This window comes from Hippopotamus amphibius, chromosome 16, assembly GCF_030028045.1.
Source record: "Hippopotamus amphibius kiboko isolate mHipAmp2 chromosome 16, mHipAmp2.hap2, whole genome shotgun sequence".
NCBI lineage: Eukaryota > Metazoa > Chordata > Mammalia > Artiodactyla > Hippopotamidae > Hippopotamus > Hippopotamus amphibius.
This window is the reverse complement of record NC_080201.1, coordinates 13,727,740-13,752,241: the sequence shown is the minus strand read 5'-3', so window position 1 is coordinate 13,752,241 and position 24,502 is coordinate 13,727,740. Positions and strand designations below refer to the sequence as shown.

The window sequence follows — 24,502 nt, the reverse complement described above, 5'->3', positions numbered from 1 at the left end:
GAAAATGCATGGCTTTAGAATTCAGAAGTAAATACCACCTTAATAGGGAAAGGGAAGGGGGAATGCCGTCCTCTTACGGGAGGGTAAGTGGTTTTTAGGAAAGATGAAGGGGCCCCTAGGAGAATGGATGGGAGGTGTGATTGCTTGTGGTAAAGTCTGTCTGGGTGTGGTGTGGACTTGAGTCTTCTCCTCGCGGGTAAGCGTCATCTCCCTGGTTGATGAAACTCCCTGGAGGGGGATTTGCGACACTGGAGCTTCGTTTGGCGGTTCTGTCTTTAAGCAGATACGTGGAGGTCAGGGAAAGCCAGCCCCAGCGCTTACCGTCTTTCAAGTGCCTACAGCTCAAAATAACCAATATACCAAAGCAACATGTTTTGAGGTAGCACATCCTGAACTCCTGTCGTCATATTTTGGGGCGGCATAGTCTGGTACCCTTCAGTGGGAACCCCAAGCTGCAGCATAATTCCAGTTCGCTTCGATTTTTGTTTCCTTTTCTGTCAAATAAACTGCATGTCACAGAGGTCTTTGGAGCTGTGTCGACATCCTGTGAGAAACTGTGAATTTGAGCTCCCTGAGAAAGTCATGTTAAGCTAAAAGCTTAATAACTGGTGGGGGGCTTCCTCAACATCGTGAGAAATGCGGCCTCTGGAGTAGAGGAAATCAGCCCAGAAAGTTCCAGAATGAGAGGAGAGGGATGGGCAGGGCCGGATGGGACCTTGGGGAGCACTTACATTTTAGGAGGAGGTGGGGGCAGAGAAGCCAGGGGAGGCAGAGAAGGCAGGGTGAAGTCACAGGGGTCGGCAATCAGGAGAGCTGCAGGAGCGGAGGGGACCAGAAGGACTTTCACGTCTCTCCGGAGCCCTGGCTGGAGTCTGGGGGACCCTTGCCACTTTATTTTTCTCATAGCCCTTATCCCTAGTTAACATACTATTTATTTTATGTACTTATTCTGCTGTCTGCCTCCGCCCCCAGCAGACTGTGAGCTCCAGAGGGCAGAGATTTGTGGTAGCTTTCATCACTAATGTATTCCCAGCATCTAGAGTAAGTGCCTGGCACGTAGTAGACACAGAGTAAAGATTTACAAACATGTATTAAATCAGTAAGTGAATATAATTGGAGATGGCTGAAAGTTCAAATCGAACAAGCCCTGAGAAGAGGGCCGCTGTCATTCACAGTTCAGAGGTCACTGGTGACTTTGGAGAAAACCCTCTCAATGGTGGAGTTAAACCCAGACCTATATTTGCTGTTTGCTGTGGAGTCAGTAGACTGTCCTGAAGTGGAAGTGACCAGCCTAAACCTGTCTGTCCTGTGCAGGACCCACTGGCCACTTGAAATGTGCCTGGTCCAAACTGAGATGCGCTGTACGTGTACAATACTTGCTGGATTTTGAAGATGTAATGAGAATCAAAGACTATAAAAGAACACAGTAAGAATTGTGTTCGGTTTCCAGGGCAGGCAGGGCTGTAGTGTAGCAGCCGTTTCGGAAATGATCACTCTCTGCGCTGGAGGAGAAAGTGGGGCAGAGCACCGTGGGGTCCCCTGGGAAGATGAGCAGTGAGGAGCCCTGGGCTCCGGGCCAGGCTCTGCACACGCCTATCACATCACCCACGCGTGGCGGATGGAGCCTCTTCTCCCAGCCCTGCTCAGCTGGCTGCAGGCAGAGATGGCTCTCATCCCCTCAAAGGAATCACACTAGGTTTCAACTTACCATCCTTGCTGTTGTTTCTTTATTATCCTAAGGTGGCTTTTCATATAAACACTCTCTCTCTCTCTGTGTGTGTAGCCCAGGAGGCTGCGGCTTTAAGCCAAAGTGCCACAGGACAGATACGACTGAGCAGCGAGACCCTGGGCAAGTTAACTTCGGAATCCACTCTGGTCACGCCCGAAATGAAACCCGCCAAGTCTGTGCGTGGGAGCGTGCTGACCACCAAAGGCAAGGCCGAGAGCCACGGCTCCGGGTCTCAGAAGCAGCATCGCCAGCCCTCGTCTGAAACGCCGCAGGTACAAATCAGGGCTCCCCAGAAGGAGGGTTGGGATTTCTCCTCCTCCTCCTCCTCCTCCTCCACGTCCTGCATCCAGGTCAGCACAACTTCACTCCTACAGGTGCCCTTGACAGGCAGGCCTGAGTGCTGTCCCTGCTCCACGCCTGAAAGGAGTGTTCCTCTAGCAGGTGTGAAGCAGGTTGGGTGCTGGCAAAGTGAAGATAAATAAAGCAAAATCTCTGCACTCAAGCTGCACTAAGAGTCTAATAAGGGTGATAACCACCCATTCAAATATTTGCCGTAAAATGAGATTGGTGACAAAAGAGGTCTGTAAAAAGAATTAGGTTGAACCACCATATGAAACTGCCACTATTCAGCCACTTGGGAACTCTATCACAGCAACTTCCTATGGCTCAACCCGCTACTAAAGGAATGTTTAGGATGGCACCATGAATGTAGGGGCTGCAGGGCAGCCTTGGAAAGTCGTAAAGAAGCCAGAGAGTTTGAGTCACATGCTGAGGGACTTCAAAAACAGTCTCAGCAGGTGAGATGACTAGCAGGTGCTGAAGCCAGAGACAGTGGGTGGCACTGTGAGAAACAGGTGGGTGATGAGTTGTCGGTGGGAAAGCAGAATCAAATGAGTGTAGGCTTCTAAGATATTTGAAAAAAGGGAAAAAAGATCAAGTCGTCATTAGAGGAGCAAACCCAGAGCCAATGAGTTCTTTTTCTGAAAAGAGGTGGAGGCACAGCAGGTTTATTAAGACAGGAGCTCCTGGAGAAGTATGAGGTGATGATCTACCCAAGAGGGAGTGAGATTCCAGGAGGAAACAGGGAGGGCAGGATTAAGCATAGCTGAAGGAGATGGGAGCCATCTACTGAGGGTGGAGAATGGAGGTTGGAGAAGGTCTTGCTGGAGGGTCCTAAGATGTATGCAGGTTGCATGGTCTTTGCAGGTTGCAGTGTTGAGGAAGTTGGGTTTCATAGCATGCCTGAGGAGAGTGGTAAAGCACTGAGGTGTACACTGTGGGGATAGAACAAGAAATGGGTGATGGACAAAAGAAAGGATAGTTGAGAGTGTTCATGGCCCAGCCAAGACGTGAAGCCATAACTTCACAGTTGTAAGATTTGTCTAAGCAGCACCCAGCAGCCCTTATTCAGAGGCAGAGAGAGAAGCTGTCACCGTTACAGGCGTAGGGGTGAGCTCAGAGCGAGGGGCAAGGGAATTGAGAGTGGCGTCGGTATAGAAAGTCTGGCCTAGGTAGAGAGGGAATTAAAAGAAGTATAATAGAATCAGAGAACTGGGAAGGGTAAAAGGGTCTGTGGGTCTTGTTTCAGTCTGAGAGTGCTGTAGGGGGAATGGGAGAGGTAGACATTTCAGAGAAGGTTGCTGAGGTGAATGGAGCAGAGAGGAGGCTCACACGGGTTGGATGTGGCAGGTAAATGGAGGGTTGGTCAGGCAAGTAGGTGGTAGAGCACTGGATGGGGCATGTGGACAGGGTAGAGGTGAAGGTCTTTGTGTAAGAGGAAGTGTGCTGGTTGGACGGGGCATCCATGGGGTGGGATTTATGACAGATGACGTCACATGATCTTGACTTCAGTTGCATGTTCTAGCACCTCGAAAACTGGAGCCATTGACTCAATTTCTTTTTTAATCCTCTTCTCCAAGATCTAATATGATATCCTTGACTTAGATGTTTATGATGAACTGAACCCATATACAAGAGTGAGTCAAAAATTATTCGCACTCCAATTATATTAAAACTTCTGTTGGCCACACTGTCTTATCAGCACTTTCCATTCAAGGCTACCGTCTCCCCAGTCACTGCCGTGCAGGTGTGAACATGTTACATCAGTTCATTTGCAGCTGCGGTGTGAGCAGAAATGGATGCCGCACTTGTGATTTGCATGAAAGAAGGGCAGCGTGCGGTGATTCGTCTTTTGTGGTCTGAGGGTGTGCGTGTCCGCACACTTCTGCCCACACTGTTGACACTCTGCAAAAACTTCATTCTGAGGTGCGAAAGCATCCTCCCTATAGTCCTGGTCTTTCTCCATCAGACTTTCACCTGTTTGGTCCCCTGAAAACAGCCCTATGAGGACGAAGGTTTACTTCTGATGAAGAAGTGAAGACAGAGGTGCATCCGTGGCTCACAGCTCAGCCCAAAACATTTTTTAATGAGGGAATATGAAAGTTTGTTGACAGATGGACAAAGTGTATTGAAAAGCAAGGAGATTATGTTGAAAAATGATGTATTTGTCTTTTCTAAAAGTTAAAGTAAATTCTATGGAGATATGTGTATAAATACAACTGATTCACTTTGGTGTACCTCATAAGTTGGTACAAGAGTGTAAAGCAATTATATTCCAATGAAGAGCTTTAAAAAATAAATAAATAAATAAAAGTTAATTAAAGTAAATTCTACAGCCAGAGTGCAGATAATTTTTGACTCACCCTAGTATTTCTATTAAATAAGGTATCATGGGAAATGATTTTCTTTGATTAGTTTCTGCCAATATGGATAGTAAAATGAAGCTTTTCAGAACACATCAAAGGCAGCAGAAAAAGCCCAATTCTGACTCCAGTCTACATAGGAAACTTAAAATCTATTCAAGATCACAGTAGAAATCAGAGCTCACAGACCACCACCTCCCCCCCATCCCCACCCCGTGCTCCCGCCCCACATGTGGCTGCCTGCATTGCTCGAGTGTTACAAGGCTCAAGTGGTTTGGACAACTGTCACCTTGTCAGAGGGCTTTTCCCAGAGATGGCTCGTTTTCTTGAAGCTCTCCTAAAGCATGAACTTTCCAATGATGGAAACTTTAGTCATATGGCAAATGGGAAGAAATGACCTGTAATGTAAGGTCATTTATTTATGAATCGCTGTGTTCTGGGAAAGCACCCATTTGAAATCCTGATATTTTGCATTTTTAATCCAACACCCCGGCTTCTCAATTCCATGGCCTCCTCAGCTACTCACTACCATGGTCGTATTCTAGACCTTATTCACCGTATCCCATAAACTCGTGGCCTCTACACCACACAACCTGCTTTCTGACAGCCATCTTCTAACTTTTCCCGATGACTCATTCTGATAAGTAATTGGTCCCACTGAGACCTCCAATCCACACCTTCACTGCCTACCAACCCCTTCATTTCCTTTCGTACCCAGTTTGGATTCCGCGGTCTGTCACGATAGGTGCTCCCTTGCTCCTTCTCCTTCATCGTACTCTCAATTCTCCATCTCCTCCATGTAGGGCAGCTGAACGTAGCTGGAGAAAACTTTCATCTCTCCTGAAGGGTCTTAATTTAAATTTAAGACCACACATCTCAAGCGGACCCTCTGATCTGCCCTAGAACATCTGCCCTCCGTCCCTCCGAGATAACTAGTTTACTGCCATTACCACTCTCCACACCTCTAAGACACTTTCCTCTTCCTTTTTCTCAGCTACTGGTCTCTCTTCTGACGTCATGGAGGGCACACCAACAACCAGAAGACAACCACCTTATCCTCCCACCACCAAACCTGCTAGCCAGCCTTCATTCTAACCCGGGGCTGTGCCTTCCCTGCACCTGCGTCACTGCCCCTGCGCTCGTCCAAAGCCGACCCCTGCACGTGGGCACTGGACCCCACCCCTTCTCTCTCACTCAAGGGCTAAATCCCTGCAGTCGTCCCCTCTCTCGCATTAGTTTCTTCTCCCCTGTCTATTGAATCCTTCCTATCATCATCTATGCATGCTGTGTTACCTCCCATCTTTAAAATGCTTTCCCACGGCCCCAGATCCCCTACAGGTATCACCGCATGTCTCAGCTCTTCTCCACAGCTGTCCCTGCGAAGGGTTGCAGGCTGATTGCCTCCTCGTCCTCACCGCCATTCTCTCTTGCACCTATTCCAAGGAGCCTTTGTCCTCACCTCTTCACTGGCTACTCTTCTCGAGGTCCCTGGCCTTCATCTTGTCCAATCCAGTGGCCGGTTTTCTGTCCTCATCTCACGTGACCACTGTGGCAGCTGATAACCCCCCTCCTTTCTTTACTTGGCTTTCTTTACTTGGCTTTCAGAACACCACACGCTTCTGCTTTGCCATCTACCTGATTCATGACTCCCTCCACTCCTCCCATTTCTCCATCTCCTCCAGATTCCTAGGTTTTTGGATTAGGCTAGGACTAAGTTACCTACTCTTCTTTATAGATGATTTCATCCAATTCATTACTTAAATACTTAATATTTCCAGTATCCTTATAACTCTTAAGTTTCTGTCTCCAGCCCTAATTTCTCCCCAAGCTCCGGGTCATATATCCAAACTCACGTTAAATATCTCTGTTGAATGGCTTCAAGATGTCTCAAAATTTATATGTCCAAAACTTGACACTTGCTTCCCCCGCAAAAAAACAAGACAAGACAAATGTTCTTCCTTCAGTCTTTGCTGTCTTAATAAATAACTTCACCACCTTCTAACTTGCTCAGGTCAAAACTCAAGGAGTCATGCTTGATGCCTCTCTTTCTTTCACATCCCATCCCAAATCCTATTGGCTCTACTTCCAAAATATACCCTGTATCAGCCACCTCCACCATATCTGTCCTCGTCCCTGCTGCCACCGTCTGCTGCCTTGACCACAGATATCTAGCTAATCTTCCTACTTCACTCTTGTCACCTCATGCAGGTAGAGTGATATTTTAAAAATAAAAATCAGATCATTTGCCTGCCTAAAACATGCCAACAACTTCCCATAATACTTGGAGTAAAATCCAAATTCCTTACCGGCCTATAAGCCCTGCGTGTTCTGGCCTGACTGTGTCTTCGACCTGAAGCCTGACCACCTTCCCCGGTGCCCACTCAGCTGCAGCTGCCCTGGGCTCCCATGTGCTTCCCACACACCCACAAGTGCACGCGTGATGAGCGAGCTTGCTGTTCCCTTTCAGGAAGTCTCATCGCAGGATCTGGTCTCTAAAGAGCCATTGTTCAACGCTGTCATTGCTCTTTATTCCCTTAACTGTTTGCTTCCTTGCACGCGTCACTCTCTGAAGTTATATCAGTGACTCGTATATCCGTGTGCTCCTTTTCTGTCTCCCAGCCCCCGTTTGAGCGCAAGGACCACGTGGGCAGCAACGTCGCCAGCCTTATTTGTGGCTGTGTCCCTGGTACTAGAGGGGTCCCTGGTGCATCATAAATGCTCAATTAATATTTGTTGAATGAATGAACAAATGTTTGCTGCTCGGTACACATATACCAGGCACCTTCCACAGTGTTCCTGCTTGAAGCTTACAGCAGTTCTTTAGGTGAGATAGGAATCTTCCATTTTACAGTGCAATCCCCGTTTGACAGATGAGGAAACGAGGCCCGGAGAGATTAGATGATTTTTCCCGAGGTCACATGGCTTGTAAGTGTAGGAGTTGTTGGAACACCAAGCTGGATTCTAACTCCTGCTCCTTCTCTCTCTGGACAGATTTCGTCCAGCCCTCTCCCCTCGGGGCCCACGCAGCGCCGGCTCAGTGTCAGTGCCAGCATCGGAGGCGATACCGGACTTGTGAGCTGTGTGCTCCCTGAGGAGCTGTTCACTCAGATCCTGGCCGATCGCATCCAGGTGCGTCCACAGCCACCTGCACGGAGATGCAGGGCTCACACGCCATCCCCGTGCTGGGAGCTGCAACTCTGAGCCATCGCCCACTCACAGCAGCTCAGAACCAGGGGGCCTTGGAGAGGAAGGATGGGTTTCTTCACCCCCTTTTGTCCTTTTGACAACCCTTGTCAGTCTCTGACCCTGGCTCAGTCTGCAGCCTGAAGCCACTCACCTTAAAGGACCCGTGAGCCGAGGGTAGCACATTCAAAACACACACACACAAAGACAGACTCACGGTACAGCCCTTCAGTGGTGTGTTCAAAATTATAACACGGAGCTGTGAAAAGTTAGAATTTGGAGTGATGTTAATTGTGGTCAGAATCAGTTTTCAACATGTTATCAACTGGGAAAAGCAGATCATGAAATAGTATGTAAAGCACAATTATATTTCTCTAAAAATATTTACAAATGTATATCCTACACATAGTAAAAACACATAAAGTACATGTTAACTGTGGTTATCTTTGGATAGCAAGATTATAGGTTTTTAATCCTCATACATTTCTGAATTATTTTACAATGATATATTGCTCTTAAAGTCAGAAACACAATAACTGTTTCTTTTTGTTTTGATTTTTCATAAGTGTTGTACGGTTAAAAGAAAAGAAAACTAGATCCGCAGGGTTTGGGAGGGTCTGCTGTTTATGGTTTACAGAGAACTAAGTTGCTCACCGTGCCCTAGAGTTCCGTGTTTGCTTTGATTTTCGAACATGGGCCCCAATATTAATTGCACGTTTGAATATAACAAAATCAGACTTGAGGCTCCCAGAGGAGGAGGAATGTCATCAGCAGAAATGATTCCTGTTAAGGTTTGAACTCGCGACTGCGTTAAAGGTACCATCGCTGTCAGCTGATCTGAGCACAGTGGTCTGGTAAGTGTGCAGGTGTTTCATGCACCCAGAGTAAAGGCTGAGAATCACTGGTAAAGCCCCAAGTGAGCCAGGAGAGCGGTGCTACTCAAAGTGCTGGCCTCTGATGAGATGGGTAGCTTGCACTTCTTCCTTTATTGACAAAGGCTTCCTATAAGGAAAAAGAATGGCAGCTAAATTAGTGTATTTACTGATTGTAGTAGTTGATTTTCTGACACAAGATTCTTGTCTCAAAAACTGGTAGTTATCAGTTCCTAGCCAGTGGTGGCCGGTCTGTGTATTACCCTTTGAGTAATACTGCAGCACAGCCACGGCTGTTCTACAATAGTTAGTGCTATCAAAATCATTACACTCCAAGGCAGAAATACTACTAAGAAAGACACAAATGGCCCACCTGCTACCGTCGCCCTTGCTTTGTGGGGACACCTTTCCTTTGCATCTTCCTTTCTGGTACTTCAAGGATCTTCCCAGACCCTCACTTTAACATTTCGTTTGTTTTCTTTATAGAGACAGAATAAATCCTTTACTCTACAAATATGTATGGTAAAGATCCTTCACAAGTGCTAAAATATTTCTATTTTTCTCTCTTATTTGATTACAGCACCTGGAATCTAGCAGGTAGAAGGGCAGTTGAATGGGACTTTGACCCGGGCCCAGTAGGTCTGCAGAACCAATTGCAGCACCAGTAAAAGAACCAACAAAAGAACAAGCAACTTTCTCCTTGGAGAACAGATGATCTCGTGGCCACAGTAACTGTCTTTGCTCTCTGGTTTCAGCTGAGTGACTGCTACCGAGGAATGGTGTTTGACAGCCTGGAGACACTCTTTGCTCGGAACGCAGCTACCGCTCTGCTCTGCCTGCTGAAGGCCATCGGCAGCCGGGAGCACATCTATGTCATCAACATGGCCCAGGATTATGCAGCCATGAAGGCCCAGGAGAAAGCCAGAAAGGAGCTAGAAGGCAAGGCCATCCCCTCCTGGGCTGTCTTTCCCAAGCCCTACAGGTCTTTCCTTTAAACAGAGCTCTAGGCTTTTTGCAGAGCTTCCCTGCCATGATCACCCATGAAACTATGACATCTGCCATCTCAATGGCACCCCCCCTCTGCCCTGGGAGTTCTTATTTCGCCTTTGCCTGTGAGGAAACTGAGACACAAGTGACCTGCTGAGAGATCATAGAAGGAAAGGATGAACCCAGTATCTTCTGACCACAGGCACCTTCCTCTTTCCTCCAACATCACACTGCATCCCTTCATCTTCTCTGTAATTACAGCCTCCCTGAGGGGACCACATCCTGACTCAGGTGACCCATTAGCTTGTCAGTTTTGTTTAAACCAACTGTGAATTTCCTGTAAGACCAGAGGTGCTGATAACTTTACGAAACAATTTCTACACTTTAGCCTACTATGTACCAGGCACCGCAGCAGACATGGTGTACACTTTACATGTCTTTAAATGACACTTTGGGTCCTTTAATCCTCATAGTAACCCTATGAAGATTATTGCCCCCATTCTACAGATTAGGAAAATGAGGCTTAGTGGTATCCAAAGTCTTGCATATGGTCACAGAGCAAATTAATAAGGTCTGTGTAACTCTGAACCCTTCGCTTTTTTGTCATTACACCAGTGGCCTGGAAAAAATTTCCAATGATTGAAAAATACATACACACACACAAGGAAAGTAATGTTACCTTAAGTTCCCAGTTTAGTCGGAAGCAGACCCAGCAGATCTTGGCCCCCAAGGGAGGAGGTGGCACCGTCCCTAGGAGGCACAGTCCTGCTCTGGCCACATCACTGCCCTTCCTCACTCAGCCTTACTTCCCTCTTCTAGAACAATCTATACCAATCATAATGCTTTTCCATTTAAGGAAACACTTACAAACACTGAGCTCTCTTAGTTCTTAAACAGAACTCAAAGACTACTTCCTTTTATTCTCATCCAGAGAAAAACTAGGAAGAATGACCAGGCTTCTCTCAGCAGTATGTCAACCTCCAGGTTCCTAGTTTTCCAGACAGCTCATTTCCCCTAAACGATCAACTTCTCAAAAAAAGTATCTTTTCATTTTCTCAGTCATCTGCAGATCGAAGTTTTTCACAGTTGCAATATGGGCTCCTATTCCCTAAATTATTTTTAAAAGTCCTGAGGCAGCATGCAGTCGCAACATTATTATATTAAAATCTAGTTTTTATTGGACATTTATGAATGTGCCAGGTACTGGGCTAGGTGCCTTACATGATTGCTTATTTGATCCCCAAATGTAATGTAAGATGAAGGAGGAATTATTATTCGGATCTGTTGCTATTCCTTGGTAAGTGTTGGAGAAAGAACTCAAGATGTAGATCTCCGAGCCCGAAGCTCAAACTTACAGAAATGTCAGGGGAGAGTGTGGTGCCAGTGGTGACGTGTGCAAGAAGCCAAGTGCCTTCGTGCCACGTGTGAACCACACTTCAGGACCCGTAGGGTATGGAAGATGGTTCCCCTTGGTCTGCAAATGGTTCTGTCACCCTGAGCACTTTGGTGGCATATGTTAATAACGGGTCAGGTCCGTGGGTGGTGTATTACTTTCCCATTGCTCCTGTAACAAACCGCTTCAAACCTGGTGACTTCACACAGATTGATTATCTTACAGTTCTGGAGGTCAGATGTCCTAAAATTGAGGAGTCAGCAGAGCCACGTCCCTTTGGAGACTCTAGGGGGGAATCCTCTTCCTTGCCTTTTCCAGCTTCTTGAGGCCGCCTGCATTCCCTACCCTCCTGCCTCCCTCTAGTGGACCTCTGTGATGCCATTGGGCCCGCTCAGATAATCCAGGATAGTCTCCCCAGCTCAGGGTCCTTAATTTAATCTCATCTGCAAAGTGAGATACCTTTCTGCCAGGTAAGGTAGCATATTCACAGGTTCTGGGTATTAGTACAGGGACATCTTTGGGGCTCTATTCAGCCTACCACAGATGGAAACCGATTGGGATCATGTGGATGCAGGAAACCACCAGAGATTAGGAATGCCTCCTGTGGCACCAGTCACCTCTCACAGTCGCACACACCCCTCCACAGGCCTGTTTAGGCTGAGCGCTAAACCACTGGGGGACCCCACAGCCAAAGCTGGGGAGTGAGTTTTCCCCGCCAGCCTGTTCGTTCTCCCCACAGAGCACAAACGCAGGGAAGCACTTCAGAGAGAGAAGGAGCGTCTCCAAAACATGGATGAGGAAGAATATGATGCCTTGACGGAGGAGGAGAAAATAATGTTCAATCGAGAGGTTCAGCAGGCCCTCCGGGAGAGGAAGAGGAGGTCAGCATCGGGGCTGGTCAGAACAGAAGTGCTGCCCCTGGGAGCAGCTTCCGTCAGGCACAGGGCCCATCCCGGAGACTGTGGTCATGGCTGGGGCCATGGCGGGTGTGGGGAGCGATGGCTATGGGAGACCCGGGAGGATGACATGCTGAGAGCAGAAACCTATATCTTGCACATCCAGGGTGCTGGTTGCTGCAGCCTTGCCAGGTCTCCTTTCTCCTCTCCTTCCTTCTTTCTGAGGAGCATCTGGGACTCAGGGAAAGGTTATGGACAAGGGGAGGGGCTTCTGGCCCCTGTGCTGTCCTGGGACTCCTGCTGGCTCCCCCTGACAACTGTGGTTCATCAGCCTCTGTGCTCAGGTGTCCGCAGCTGGTGACCCAGGGGCCACTCCTGTGACGTGGGCATGGTGGTTGCCTCCCATAACACAGCCATTTCTCCTTTCCTGGCCACCGTCTTGGCCTTCGGTGGTTCTGTCCATCCCCTGAGGTCTGACTGCCTCTCTCACTTGATCCTCAGCCTGGACAGTTCACCAGAGACCCTGGGCAGGCTCCCAAGCCAGTGCTCTCAGCCACCTTCTGTGCCCATCCCTGAGGACCACACAGGACCTACTGGACCCCCTCCACATCACCCAAGAGACTCAGGCCACTATTTCAGGCTATTTCAGATACAAATGGGCAGTGGGACATGTGTCCTCTCTGCCCTCAGATCTTCAAGCATGCCGGTGGCGGGGGTGGGGGGGGTTATTGCTTACCCCTCCCTTGGATTCCAAACATTGGAGGGGGCAGAGCCAAGATGGTTGCCTACAACTTAACCCCCTCCTCTCCTCTCCCTGCACCTCCGACTCTTCCCACTGGCCCCAAAAGAGCTTTTATGTCCTCTGCAGTACGCAGTACATATACCCACATCTCTTCTCCTGCATGGTTTACTGTAAACATGCCCAGCCCTCCAGAGGTATGAAAATCCCAGCTTTGGGATTCCAAAGGAATCACTATTCTTTCTCACCCAGGTCATTACTTTCAGGCGTTCATCTCACAGTGGACTTAGAAAATGCAAATCTGATCCTCAAAGGTGACCTGTTTGTATCTCACACACACACACACACAGAGTAATAAAGTAACGATGAGTCAGCTTCCGTGGGCAGAAAGCCACAGCAGCCAGGAACAACTAGAGATTCCTAGAGATGAAAACAGATGGATTTCATATCTTCAGAAATGCTATCCGCTCCACTCTCGTTTGTACTTGGTGCCCAGGCTTGGTGTCCTCTCTGCCGTTAGCAGCAGGGCAGACACAGCTGAATCCGTAGCTGGAAAGGAAAGAGAGAGGAGGAGAGGACCGTGGGTCCAGCACCATGGCTCCGAGCTAGCCATGGTGGGGGCTGCTATTAAACACATCGTTTTGTTTTTTTTTTTTTGTCTAAACCTCAGAGGTGAGTGTAGGAAGCTGGGCCTCATCTCTATTGATATCAGAACTATCTCTGAAAGTTGCTTTTTAAAAATGCTAACATCAGGCCCTTGCTTCACTCATTCCAGCCCTTGCCTCACTCTCCAATGAAAGGAGATTGGAATAGAAATACAGTGTAGTTGAGAATTCCTCTTAGCTGAGCTTCAATGATCAGTTTTGCTGGATGACCATTCAAAGATAGATGTGAGCCATCCTTTCCTCCTTTCTTTCCTTCTCTTCCCTTCCTTCCTTCCCCCTTCCTTCCTTCCTTCCTTCCCTCCTGTATACCCAGCTTTCTTTTGTCCTTTCCTTCTTTTTTATGTCCAAGAAAACTCTGCCCCACATTCTCCCACCAGGCGATCCCAGGCAGAGGAGGGGTTCAGGCAGGAGGGCCTCTGAACTCTGTTTTCTCTGCCTGGCTTGAAGGGAGCTGGAGAGACGGGCAAGGGCGATGCATGAAAAGAAACTACAGCAGGAGCTGGAGCGGCAGAAGGAAGAAGATGAGCTAAAACGGAAGAACAAAAAGCCAAAGCAGGGACCTGTAAAGGAGGAGCCATCCATGAGGAAATCTCAGATACCAAGCAAGCAGGTAGCAGCCCTCACTCACCCCTTAGCCAAAGGCAGGCGTCGAGTGGCCCACCCCTGCACCCAGCCAATCAGCCCAGCACATTTCCCCTCCAGAAAACTGGCCCAAGAGTGTGTAGATTTTGTGGTGGAGCAGAAGGGAGGAGGAGAGGGACCGATACTTTGTGGAGCACTGAGTGTGTGTCCAGTGCGGTCTTGTGCTTCCCGTGATCCTGTCCTTTAGCCTCCTGGGCTCCCTCGGAGGTTCAGAGACATGAACCCCATCCAAGGTTGAACAGGATGAAGCCGTACCCGTGGTGTGTGAGCACAGACCTGGCTCTTCCCACTGTTCCCTGCAGTCCCCTGGACGCTGCTAAATGGGCTAGCAGTAAGGAGATGCCTCCAGGCAGCCACCAAGTCAGTGGGTTCGACCAAGAGATGATCCTTGACAACAGTCAAGGGAGATGCTCCAGCGTAAGCTATCCTTACATTTGTCATCCTGCCAAGCTCAGCTGTCACACCTCTGCCCGCCACAATACGGGAAGGGCAGAATGGCCAGAGCAACGTCCAGGGTGGCGTTGGTGGCTGAGGGGTGTGGCTCTCTGGTGTGCACAGTGGTGGTCCAGCACCGGGAGTTCTGAGGGTAAAACTAAAGCCAGACTCCCAGACGAGGTGCAGACCGGTCCCAGGAGGTAGACATGAGGGCAGAGGGCTCAGTGTCCAGGGGTCCCCATCAGGTAGGCTCAGGAAGGGGCAGGGTCTGAGCACATAGAACTTGGGCACCAAAACAAGCACGAGAAACAAGCAGGCCTGGAGTTCAGCCTCCAGCAATCTTCCAAGTACAAGTCCTCCCCTCAGCAGTCCCCTTCTTCCACACGAAATCCACTTCTACTTAGAATAAGATGTCCAAACAACTCTCGGTGTCTTGGCAGTGACCTACAGATGGGGAGTGACACAGTAGGCGCCAAGCCCCTCCCCTCCCTACACAAATAAAGTGACCCTCCCCCTCCAGGAGACAGTGTTGCCAAGGGCTCTCTCCAGGCTGTAGAGGAAGAGTCCATGCAGAGCGGGGAGGGGAACAGCCAACCTGGACCGCTCATGCCCCCAAGACTGAACTTAGGCAGGAGAAAGGCTGTCACTGGGCTGCACTGCAGACAGTGAGTGTTCGATGGAACTGGACTTTATGTCATCAAAGAATGGCCCCAAAACCTGTGAAGCCTCCCAGAGGATTTCATCAGGAGAGGAGAAAATCAGAGCCCACAAAGCAAGTTTAAAAGGGCAGTAAGAAAAAGAATAAGGTTGCTTTCCCTAGGCCAGGTTCATTATATAAATATAGGTTTGTTTAAAAGGCTGGAGTGCAGCCAGATTCTAAACCCCCATCTGTTCCCAACGATACGGATTATATACATGGCCGGTATAATGTTAATAACTTGGCACTAAGAGCCCCTTTACTCTGTGGCAGACACTATTATAAGCTTTTTACATGCATTCACACATTTGATCTTCAGTAATCCTCTGGGGTAGTTATTAATATTACTATCAACATTATACAGATGGGACAGAGATGTGGGTTGCTCACCCAGGATCCCACAGCTAGCAAGCAGTGTGGCCAGGACTGGACCACTACACTCAGTGGCCTCTGCCAAGGAGAGGATCATTTTAGGGATCTCTTCCTGCTGATCCTTCAGCACAGCAGCTCTCAACCAGGCGTGAACATCACAGTTGCCATGCACCTATTACCAAATGCGTAATGCCAGGCCCCAGCCAGTTCTATGACAAGGAAGGACCACAGAGCGGATGTTTTGAGAAAGGCCCCCACGCGATTCTTAGGCACAGCCCTGGTGTCCACACGAGGTGCCTGGAATCCTACGAGGCCTTCTTACGAAAGAAAACGCCCCCTTGCTCTTCCTTATGCAATGTGCTCTCCCTTGAATGGTTTTAAGAATATTTTATGTGTTTTGCCTTCTAGATTCTTACTTTTTCCAAACTAGAGTTGAAGAGTGATACAATAGAAAGAAAAGTCTCAGTTAGAGAGCAGGTAGCTGCGGAGAAGGAAGAACTGAACAAGAAGAAGAAGAACCAACTGGCAGATGTCAACATGCTTGGGTTTCCTCTTGTCCAGGAACAAGAGGACAGCGAAGGGGACCTCCTGAAGGACACGGACGAAAACATGGCCCAGAAGTTTAAGACCTATGAGCTGACGCTGAAGGATGTGCAGAACATCCTCATGTACTGGGACCGGAAGCAAGGAGTTGTGCTGCATCACCCCGGGGCCGAAGAGGCGAGCCATGAGGACGGCACCGAGCAGCGCCAGCTTCCCTCGGGCGGGCGCAGAGGCCGCAAGGACCGGGAAAGGGAGCGCGCGGAGAGGGAGCGCCTGGAGCGGGAGAGGGCCGAGAGGGAGCGGCTGGAGAAGCTGCGCGTGCAGGAGGAGCGCAGCGACGCGGGCGAGGGCGAGGAGGAGGACCACGAGGGGAAGAAGGGTCTGGGCGTGCCCTTCATAAACATCCAGACGCCAGACTCGGAAGGCTCGAGCTGGAAGCAGGCCCTGGAGAATGACAGGCTTCCCAAAGGGGAGCAGGTACAGTCTCTTCTCCAGGATGGAGATGTAACAAGTCAGGTAGCCAGGTTGCAGTGCGGTGCTAATCCTCTCATCCTTGTAAAAGTGCTTCTTTCAACACAAAATCCACATCCCCTTTATTCCATGAATCGCTGATGCCTCTCTGACAATAATGGCTAAAAGGACTCTTTTTCGATGTGGTGAAACATCCATAGAAAGGTCCACAGATCTAAACTATGCCATCTAACCTCATAAAAAGCCACCTGTAAGGCTGATTTTTAATATTGACAGCACTGTGTTATGGGTTGGTAAGGCAGGTATACTTGGGGATGACACAAGTGACTCAACTATTCTGAAATTTCTTTCCCACAAGCTCCCCACAGTGTCAGAAATTATACTACCAGGCAGCTTTGTTCCTAGACACAAGAACATTGCATACCTGGAAACCCCTTTGGCAGTGGTTTGGAGGGGATGGCTGTTACAGCCTTTTGTCCAGGGACAGACTTTTTCTGTGAAACACCAGAAAGCAAATATGTGAGCCTGCAGGTCATACAATCTCCGTCCTGACCCCCAACAATATGTAAATGAATGGCCATGACTCTGTTCCAATACAACTTGATTTACAAAAGCAGGTAGCAAGCCAAATTTGACCAGGAGGCAACAGTTAGCCCACCTCTGGCTTGTTTGTTTGTTTGTTTGTTTTTTAAGTCTGTATTGAATTTTGTGACAACATTCCTACTGTTTCATGTTTTGGTTTTTTGGCTGTGGGGCATGTGGGATCTTAGCTCCCCGACCAGGGATCAAACCCCCTGCATTGGAAGGCGAAGCCTTAAGCACTGGACTGCCAGGGAAGTCCCTCTGGTTTAGTTTTTATCAGTAACTAGATGCAACCTAAAAAAGTAGAGAGCGGAGCCAGAGAGGAGCCATAGGTCAGACTGTAGCTTAAAGAACTCCCTGCCTTTATTAATTTAATAAATAATACAAATTAGTCATCCCTTTCCTCACATTCTAAATCCTGGGAGTTAACCCTAGCTACACATTAGTCAGGAAATGTCTTCAGCTGTCTGACCCTGAGAATTAGAAACACAGGATTGCATGAAGAAAGTTCCTTGCTAGGCCTGAGAGCCCATTCGGCCCGTAGAATGGGCACTCAGATGGCCTAATTGTGGTGATGACAAGTTAATCAAGGAATAGCATCCTTATTCTGAGGGTTTTACAAGCTGAGAAGGAAGTTGTTACTAGATTTTCAAGCCATCTGCTCTGGAGAATGCTCCTATTCATTATATATCAGAGTAGAATGGGCAAATGCTCTAGGGATAAATTGTCTCTCTCTCAAGTTTCTTTTTTTTTTTTTTTTTACTTCTCTCTTTATTCCCATATTTCACCCCATTCCCAGAACCTTTGGTGGTTTTTTTTTTTTTCTTTTTTCTTTGCCGTGTATGACCTGCTCCAGCCCTAACTCTCTTTCACCTTTGGAAAGAAAGAACACTTGAAGATAAAAGAAAAATTAACAGGGGATCTGGAAATAAATGAAACAATTCTATACTATAGACATCAGAACCTTGAGAGCTGGTCCCTCTAAGTTGAGATTGTTTTGAGTGCCTGCTGTGTGCTAGGCCATGTGCTGAATCGCCCTGGTTCCGCTCCTAATGGACTTTACAGTCCAGTTGCAGAGACAATTAAACAGTCATAATAAAGTGACAAGGGTTATGATAAGAGAGGGAGCTCCCAGCCCACAGTAAGAGCCCCAGCTGGGTCTGGGAGCACGGGGGTCTGGAAAGACCTGCAGAGTTGTGTCAGAGGCCCTTTATATGCAGTCCCTGACACATGCCTATAGCAGGGCATCTCCTGAGAAAGTTGAGAGAAAGGTGGGAGGGTCCGAGCATCCTGCGCTCACTCGGGGAGGCGGTTAGGGGTAGCCCACCCTCTGCACAGGAAATTAATCATGGGCTTTTCCTTTAGATCCTGGACCTCCTGGGCCTGGGTTCCTCTGGACCTCCTATCCCCCCAGCTACCTTATTCTCAATCATCTCCTACCCTGTGAAGCGGCCTCCTTTGGCCACAACAGAAATCCTGAAGTATTTCGTGTTTGTAACTCCACTGTCCAAAGACCTGGCCCTGATGGAGGAGAAAAGAGAAGTGGAAACAGAAGCAGAGCTTTCAGCCACCCCGGGCTCCTCAAAGGTAAAGAGAGCAGCTTGTCCTCCTGACCATGGCAGGGCTGCAGATAGGCCCGCCACATGGCCAAAGATTAAGCACAGTGTTAGGTGTCATGCTTACTAAGTTGTTTCCTTCGATTTGCTGGGGATTCTGCCTGAGCCTCCCTAAGCTACACCTTCCCCAGATCTGACTCTTCCTACTCCCCCAAGAAGAGACTGATTCTTATCTTCCAACCTTTCCAATGCCAGTGGGATGGTTTAGGGAACTTGTCGAATCACTCTGCAGCTCATCTGCAAGAAAAAATAAGCAAAACTAGCTCTTTTTTTTTTTAATTTATTTATTGGGTGCATTGGGTCTTTATTGCTGCACACAGGCTTTCTCTAGTTGTGGCAAACGGGGGCTACTCTTCATTGTGGTGTGTGGGCTGCTCATTGTGGTGGCTTCTCTTGTTGGTGGAGCACGGGCTCTAGGTGTACTGGCTTCAGTAGTTGTGGCATGTGGGCTCAGTAGTTGTGGCACGTGGGCTCAGTAGTTGTGGCTCACGGGCTTAGTTGCTACGTGGCATGTGGGATCTTCCCGGACCAGGGATTGAACCCGTGTCCCCTGCATTGGTAGGCAGATTCTTAACCACTGTGCCACAAAGGAAGTCCCGAAACTAGCTCTTTTAAAAAGATATCAGAATGTATTGTGAAGCTAAGGTAATTCACACAGTGCATAAGAATACAAGAATCAACAGATACAAGTTAAGGCAACACACATCATAAGAGAAAGGACAGATTGTTAAAGAAATTATGCAGAGAAGATTGGATATTTTGGGTAAAGTTGCTTGTTAATCTCCATGCCTGACACAATACAGTAAAATTCATTCCACGTGGATTAAAAATAGAAGTGATCAAAATGAAATCATGTAAAAGTAGAAAATATATATTACATATACAATTAATAGAATAAATCACAAAGGAAAAATCGATTTGACCAATAATATGCAGACTGCATGGATATTAAAAATTGTGGAGGGGCTGTTTGTTCCCAGACGAGTATGGGGGCCCAAAATTTGAACCTCTTCACACAGCCTCCTTCCTAGAAACTACGTGTGTCAGCAAAGGACACATAAAATCAGCAGCAAATAAAATCACCTGTAGGCCCTGCCGACAGCTCAGTTAGGTAACAGAGAGCCCCAAACTTCCTTTTAATAAGTAAGTAGGAAATCAACATCTGAGGTCACGACATCGGTGGGCAGGCCTTACTTGAGCAGAGTCCAATAAAAAAGATAAGAAAGAAAATACTGCCACCATCAGAGGTGACTATTACACCAACCTTTTCTGAAAATTGACCATTAAGAGGAAAGAGTTTAGCACTCTTTAACTTAACGGTTTTAGGAGGAACTCAAGTTCATCTTCAATTGATGAAGGAAAGCTTTTCTTTCTAGCCGAAGGGCAGCTGAAATTACAGGAAGAATGGTAGAATTAGAAAAGCACCGTTCTGGTATCCCCAGTGACATAATTGATTAAGGAGCACCAGCGAGTACCCAACGCACTGGTTTGTTGGGGGAACAAGACGCTCACTCGGAGCCCGAGCATCTTCCCGCAGGTGACTGGCCGGCAGCGAAGGGGAAAGTCGGCTTTGCCGTGGCTGAGATCTGGTGGGCACCACTGCAGCCACACAAACACACTTTGCGTCTGCGATCGTGGGTCAGCCTGACATTATTTGTCTCCCATTGTGACGAAATATGATGTATACAGCATCCTTTCTGAATCTAATCAAGCTTTTCAACCTAATTTTCAGTTTACATGAAATACAGGAAATAAAGGAGTAAGTTAAATGAAACACTGAGGATAGGCAAAAAGGTCTGGTCTCTGCCAAAAGTCAGTGTGATTGGGAGGGAGGGAGGGGTCTAGATTAAAAGATACTAAAAAAGCACAACAATGAAATGCAGTATAGGAACACACTGCCTGCCAGCTTCAAGCTCTCTCTGGAGTTTTGGCCTCCTTCTCAGGGAATGGGGTGCCAAGAAATGCACTAGACTCCCCTCCACTCTACCTCTTCTCTTTTACCCTAGTGTCATAGGCTGGGCCCTGCTTTTCTAGGCAGCCTCCAGCATCCTGAACCTACAGCGTGGTCACCCGAGACTGCAGGTGTGTCATGGGCATCTCTGTCTCCTGCTTCTATGCGCATGAGATGAATGTGCTCATTTCTAATTAAGACCCAGGAGGAGCAGACCACCTCATCGAAGGGGAGCAGACAGAAAACTAAAGAAAAAACGGATCAGACCCGCGAGTCTCAGAAGGAGAAACGTCGCATGGCCTTAAACAGGAAGGGCCTTTCTGGGGAAACCTCTGGAACCATCGCTCCCCTGTCAGACGTACAACAGAGCAACTTCTCTGGGCAGCACCCCCGGGAGAAATTCACCAGGTGGGCCTTGGAACAACCCAGGGAGGGGAAGGCCGAAGTCCCAAATGGAGGGTGTGGCTGTCACAGCACCAGGTGGGACCAAGGCTGTCCTGGCTGTGGGGCCATAGGACCACCATGCCTAACCCCAGCTGGACCGGGTGTCTCCCAGGCACCAATCCTGTCTTCTCTTGACCCAAAGGAAGCGTTCTCACTTTAAAAGCCTGTGTGGTCATTTTCAGGCTGAATCATTTCCGGTGGATCGTGCCAGCCAACGGAGAGGTGACACTGGGCGTGCACTTCTCTTCAAATGATCTTGGGATCTTTGACCAGACGTTTAACTTTGAGATCCTTGGAACTCACCGCCAGTACCAGCTTTATTGCCGAGGCGTCTGCACTTACCCATATATTTGCCAAGACCCAAAGTAAGTGTGTTTTGTTTCCAAAAGAAAACGTTGACAGATGCATTTTCATTTTCCCCCGTGGTACTCTGAACAGGTGGCTCTTAATACAAATGTGAAACCAGGACAGCATCTCAGGCCCTCTTGTGTGGGGCTCCAAAGTCTTGGAGGTTGACTAAGTCACAGGAATGATATGGTACCATGAGACTGAAATAAAGAGAATAACAGGAGTGATGGGCAGGGGGGAGGCGTCCTGTGGCAAGTTAGTTTGTTTATTTAACTGTATAGCAAATGTAAACACATTTTATATTTACTGTAGGACTTTTTATCCTATAATGTCCATATCCGTGTGAATCTCCACCTGCAGGAGATTTTTTCCTGAGCTGCCAAACATTGAGCCCCTTATGCACCACATACAGGCACCTGGCTGAGCAAGCTGGTGCCTTATAGCTTGTCCACCAAGAGGAGCTTTTTTGCAATTCTCACCAAGGGGCCACATTGGACAGGGAACTCAGAAGCTGGTTAAAATCCACCAAAACTAGTTTTCTGCAGGGTTTCCCAGGACTTTTCCTAGCTGGGCACAGTCGAAAAGGAAATCCACCTCAGCTCTGTCATCAGCCCCACTGTGAAAGACACCACTGGCAAGTTCAAACTGTACTATCTTCACTCGGGGGGGGAGAATACGGGAATAAAGGTTCAAGAAATGTCCTCAAATGAAGAGCCGTTCTGTCTCCAGAAACCTGGACCCTTTGCTGAAAGGGAGTGTTGGGTTCCTGTATACATCACATGGAGGGATTCAGACAGCTCTCCTCTCCTCTTCCTCCCCTGTGTTCAGAGTGGTGTTCCCTCAGCGGAAGATGAACATGAAGGCAAATGAGGTCATCTTTAAGAAGTATATTGTGAGCATGGAGAGGTTTTACTTCGGGCCACTGCTCTGTGGAAAATCAAGAGATAAGTAAGCGTTCCCTCATTTCAAAGCAGATTTCAGACCCCTGGAGCAGGCTCGTGAATAGTACAAGCAGAGTTCCTATGGAGACGTAGCTTTTATTAACATTGCCTCAGTTAGCCCTGAACCACAAATCAGGAGAACTGGGTTCTTGTGCCCCAAGTTTCTGCTAATCTCCCAAATGAATGGGGGGGGTGCCATTTTCCCAGATGGGGAAGCCTGGAAGAAGACCAGGTTTGGGTAGGGAAAAGGTAGGGTCAAGTGTGCACTTTGGGATGTGTTAAGTTTGCGATGCTTGGGAGATATGGCTTGTAGCCACATAAAGCAGGGCATAGTCTATACGGTTTTGGTTCTCAGAGGAGAGTCTGTCTTCAAGACAACAGAAGCCACAGGTGTGAATGAGATCACCTAAGATAAGAGTACACAGTAAGGAGAGAAGGACCATGGATGGAGCCCCAAAGAACTCCACCGCTCACAAGAGGAGAGGCCAGCAAAGGAGATGAGGAAGAGGGCCAGAGCTATTGGTGGAAATGGAGAAAGGGTTGTGTCATGGACCCATGGGAAGAGGGAGAGGTCAGCTATGTTGAGTGTGGCAGAGAGGGTGGAAAGATGAGGACATCCGTGTCCACAGGGTTGCACACCACGGAAGTCATAGGAGCCTCAGCAAGAGCCCTTTGAGGGGATTTCTGAGGATGAAGCCCAAGTAAAGTGAGTTGAGGAGTCAGTGGGAGGTGAGAGAATGGAGACAGAATGTGGAGAGAGCTCTTTGGGAAAGCTTGGCTGTGAAGGGAGATGGAGGCGGTTGAGGATGGGAGGGAGATGTGGAGTGCCGGGAAGGCTCTTCGTACACTGTTGTTCTTACGATGTTTGAATGTCAAGGGGAAGTAAGGAGGAAGAGGCCAGAGTTTCCAGAGAGAATAAGGGCCGTCAGTGGTGCAGCTCCCTGAAACAACACAATGAGATGTGGAGATGCTCCCCTTTGCCAAGAAGAGGGACCGTCATTTCATGCTAGGTCAGAGGAGGGTGAGGTGGCTTCAGGTGCAGGTAGGTTTACAGATTTGGCTGGCATGGTGAGGAGGTTCCCATGCAACTGTTTTCTCCATGATAAATGATCTGAGGTCATGCCTAGCAGTGAGGCAAGTGGAAGGAAGTTTAAAATATTGAGAAAATGGAGAAGATATTGAAACAGGTTTTGTGCAGAGTGGGAGAGGGAGAATATTAGAGAAACAGATTAAGATTATCAGGTAGAACTGGGGGCCTGGCTAAGGTCAATGATCATAAATGTTTAGTGATACTAGTTTTATTTAGTTATATATGTTTTATTGTATAGGCAGGGAGGTAAGACTAAAAATAGAACCAGGGTCTCAACAATGTCTTTATTCAAGCCAGCATTTGTTGTGATAAATGGAGAATGATTATTTCTATGCTTACTTGGTGAAACTAATGAGTCAGCTTTGTTCCCCATTCCCTTCATATCCTCCAGTTTGTTTCCTAAGATGCTGAACTAGAAAATGAAGGTGAAGAGGGTTGGCTGTTGATGGAGAGGATCTTCAAAGCCCAGTAGAAGGGCTTAGGCGAGAGAGGGAGTGGGAGTCAGGTTGATGGGCGTGGTGTGAAGAGCAGCCCAGAGGTGGGATTCAGGGAAATGATGGCCATTCAGAGAGGCATGTGTTCAGAGCAGCACTGGAATTAACCAGGATATGAGGCCAGACAGCAGTGATCCAGAAGGGTAATACAGTGGTCCCAAAACGAGTATCATTCATTTATTCTTTTTTTTTTTTTTATGAATGGAAACGTGTAAAGGCAGCACGAGTTTATTTATATGTGCTGTAGGTATCAGGGTTACAACCTCAAAGACACAGACCTTGCTTTCTGTTCTTCAGTGGAGTTCAAAATCTTCTAACGTCTTTCCTGAAGTGGGATATTAACATATGTTGCTGTAGATCTTCTCAGGTGCTCAACATAATAAAGGCCATATACGACAAACCCACAGCAAACATCATTCGCAATGGTGAAAAATTGAAAGCATTCCCTCTAAGATCAGGAACAAGACAAGGATGTCTACTCTCACCACTACTATTCAACGTAGTTTTGAAAGTCCTTGCCACAGCAATCTTTGGAACCAAACTCAAAATGCAAGCACAGCTTCCAATTTCCTCAATGAGCCTGGGGTTTAGCTTGAGTGACAGTGGAATCCCCAGCCAATTAGAGTGTGGTTGAATTAGAGAAAGGCTTCATCCGGGATCTGCTACTTCTTCACCAAAATATTGCCTTGGCATCAAAATTAGCGATTCTC

General features: G+C 47.9%; 1 protein-coding gene across 1 annotated transcript in view; it reads left to right on the top strand.

The window, feature by feature from the left end:
- HYDIN (HYDIN axonemal central pair apparatus protein) overlaps positions 1–24,502 on the top strand; it is a 346,192-nt gene that overhangs the window by 248,756 nt on the left and 72,934 nt on the right. The window contains exons 40-49 of the mRNA XM_057713331.1: positions 1,784–2,001; positions 7,423–7,560; positions 9,242–9,425; positions 11,606–11,747; positions 13,614–13,776; positions 15,721–16,332; positions 18,274–18,495; positions 20,675–20,883; positions 21,102–21,284; positions 22,096–22,215. Coding sequence (XP_057569314.1) covers positions 1,784–2,001; positions 7,423–7,560; positions 9,242–9,425; positions 11,606–11,747; positions 13,614–13,776; positions 15,721–16,332; positions 18,274–18,495; positions 20,675–20,883; positions 21,102–21,284; positions 22,096–22,215 — 2,191 coding nt within the window. The remainder of the gene's footprint in view (positions 1–1,783; positions 2,002–7,422; positions 7,561–9,241; positions 9,426–11,605; positions 11,748–13,613; positions 13,777–15,720; positions 16,333–18,273; positions 18,496–20,674; positions 20,884–21,101; positions 21,285–22,095; positions 22,216–24,502) is intronic.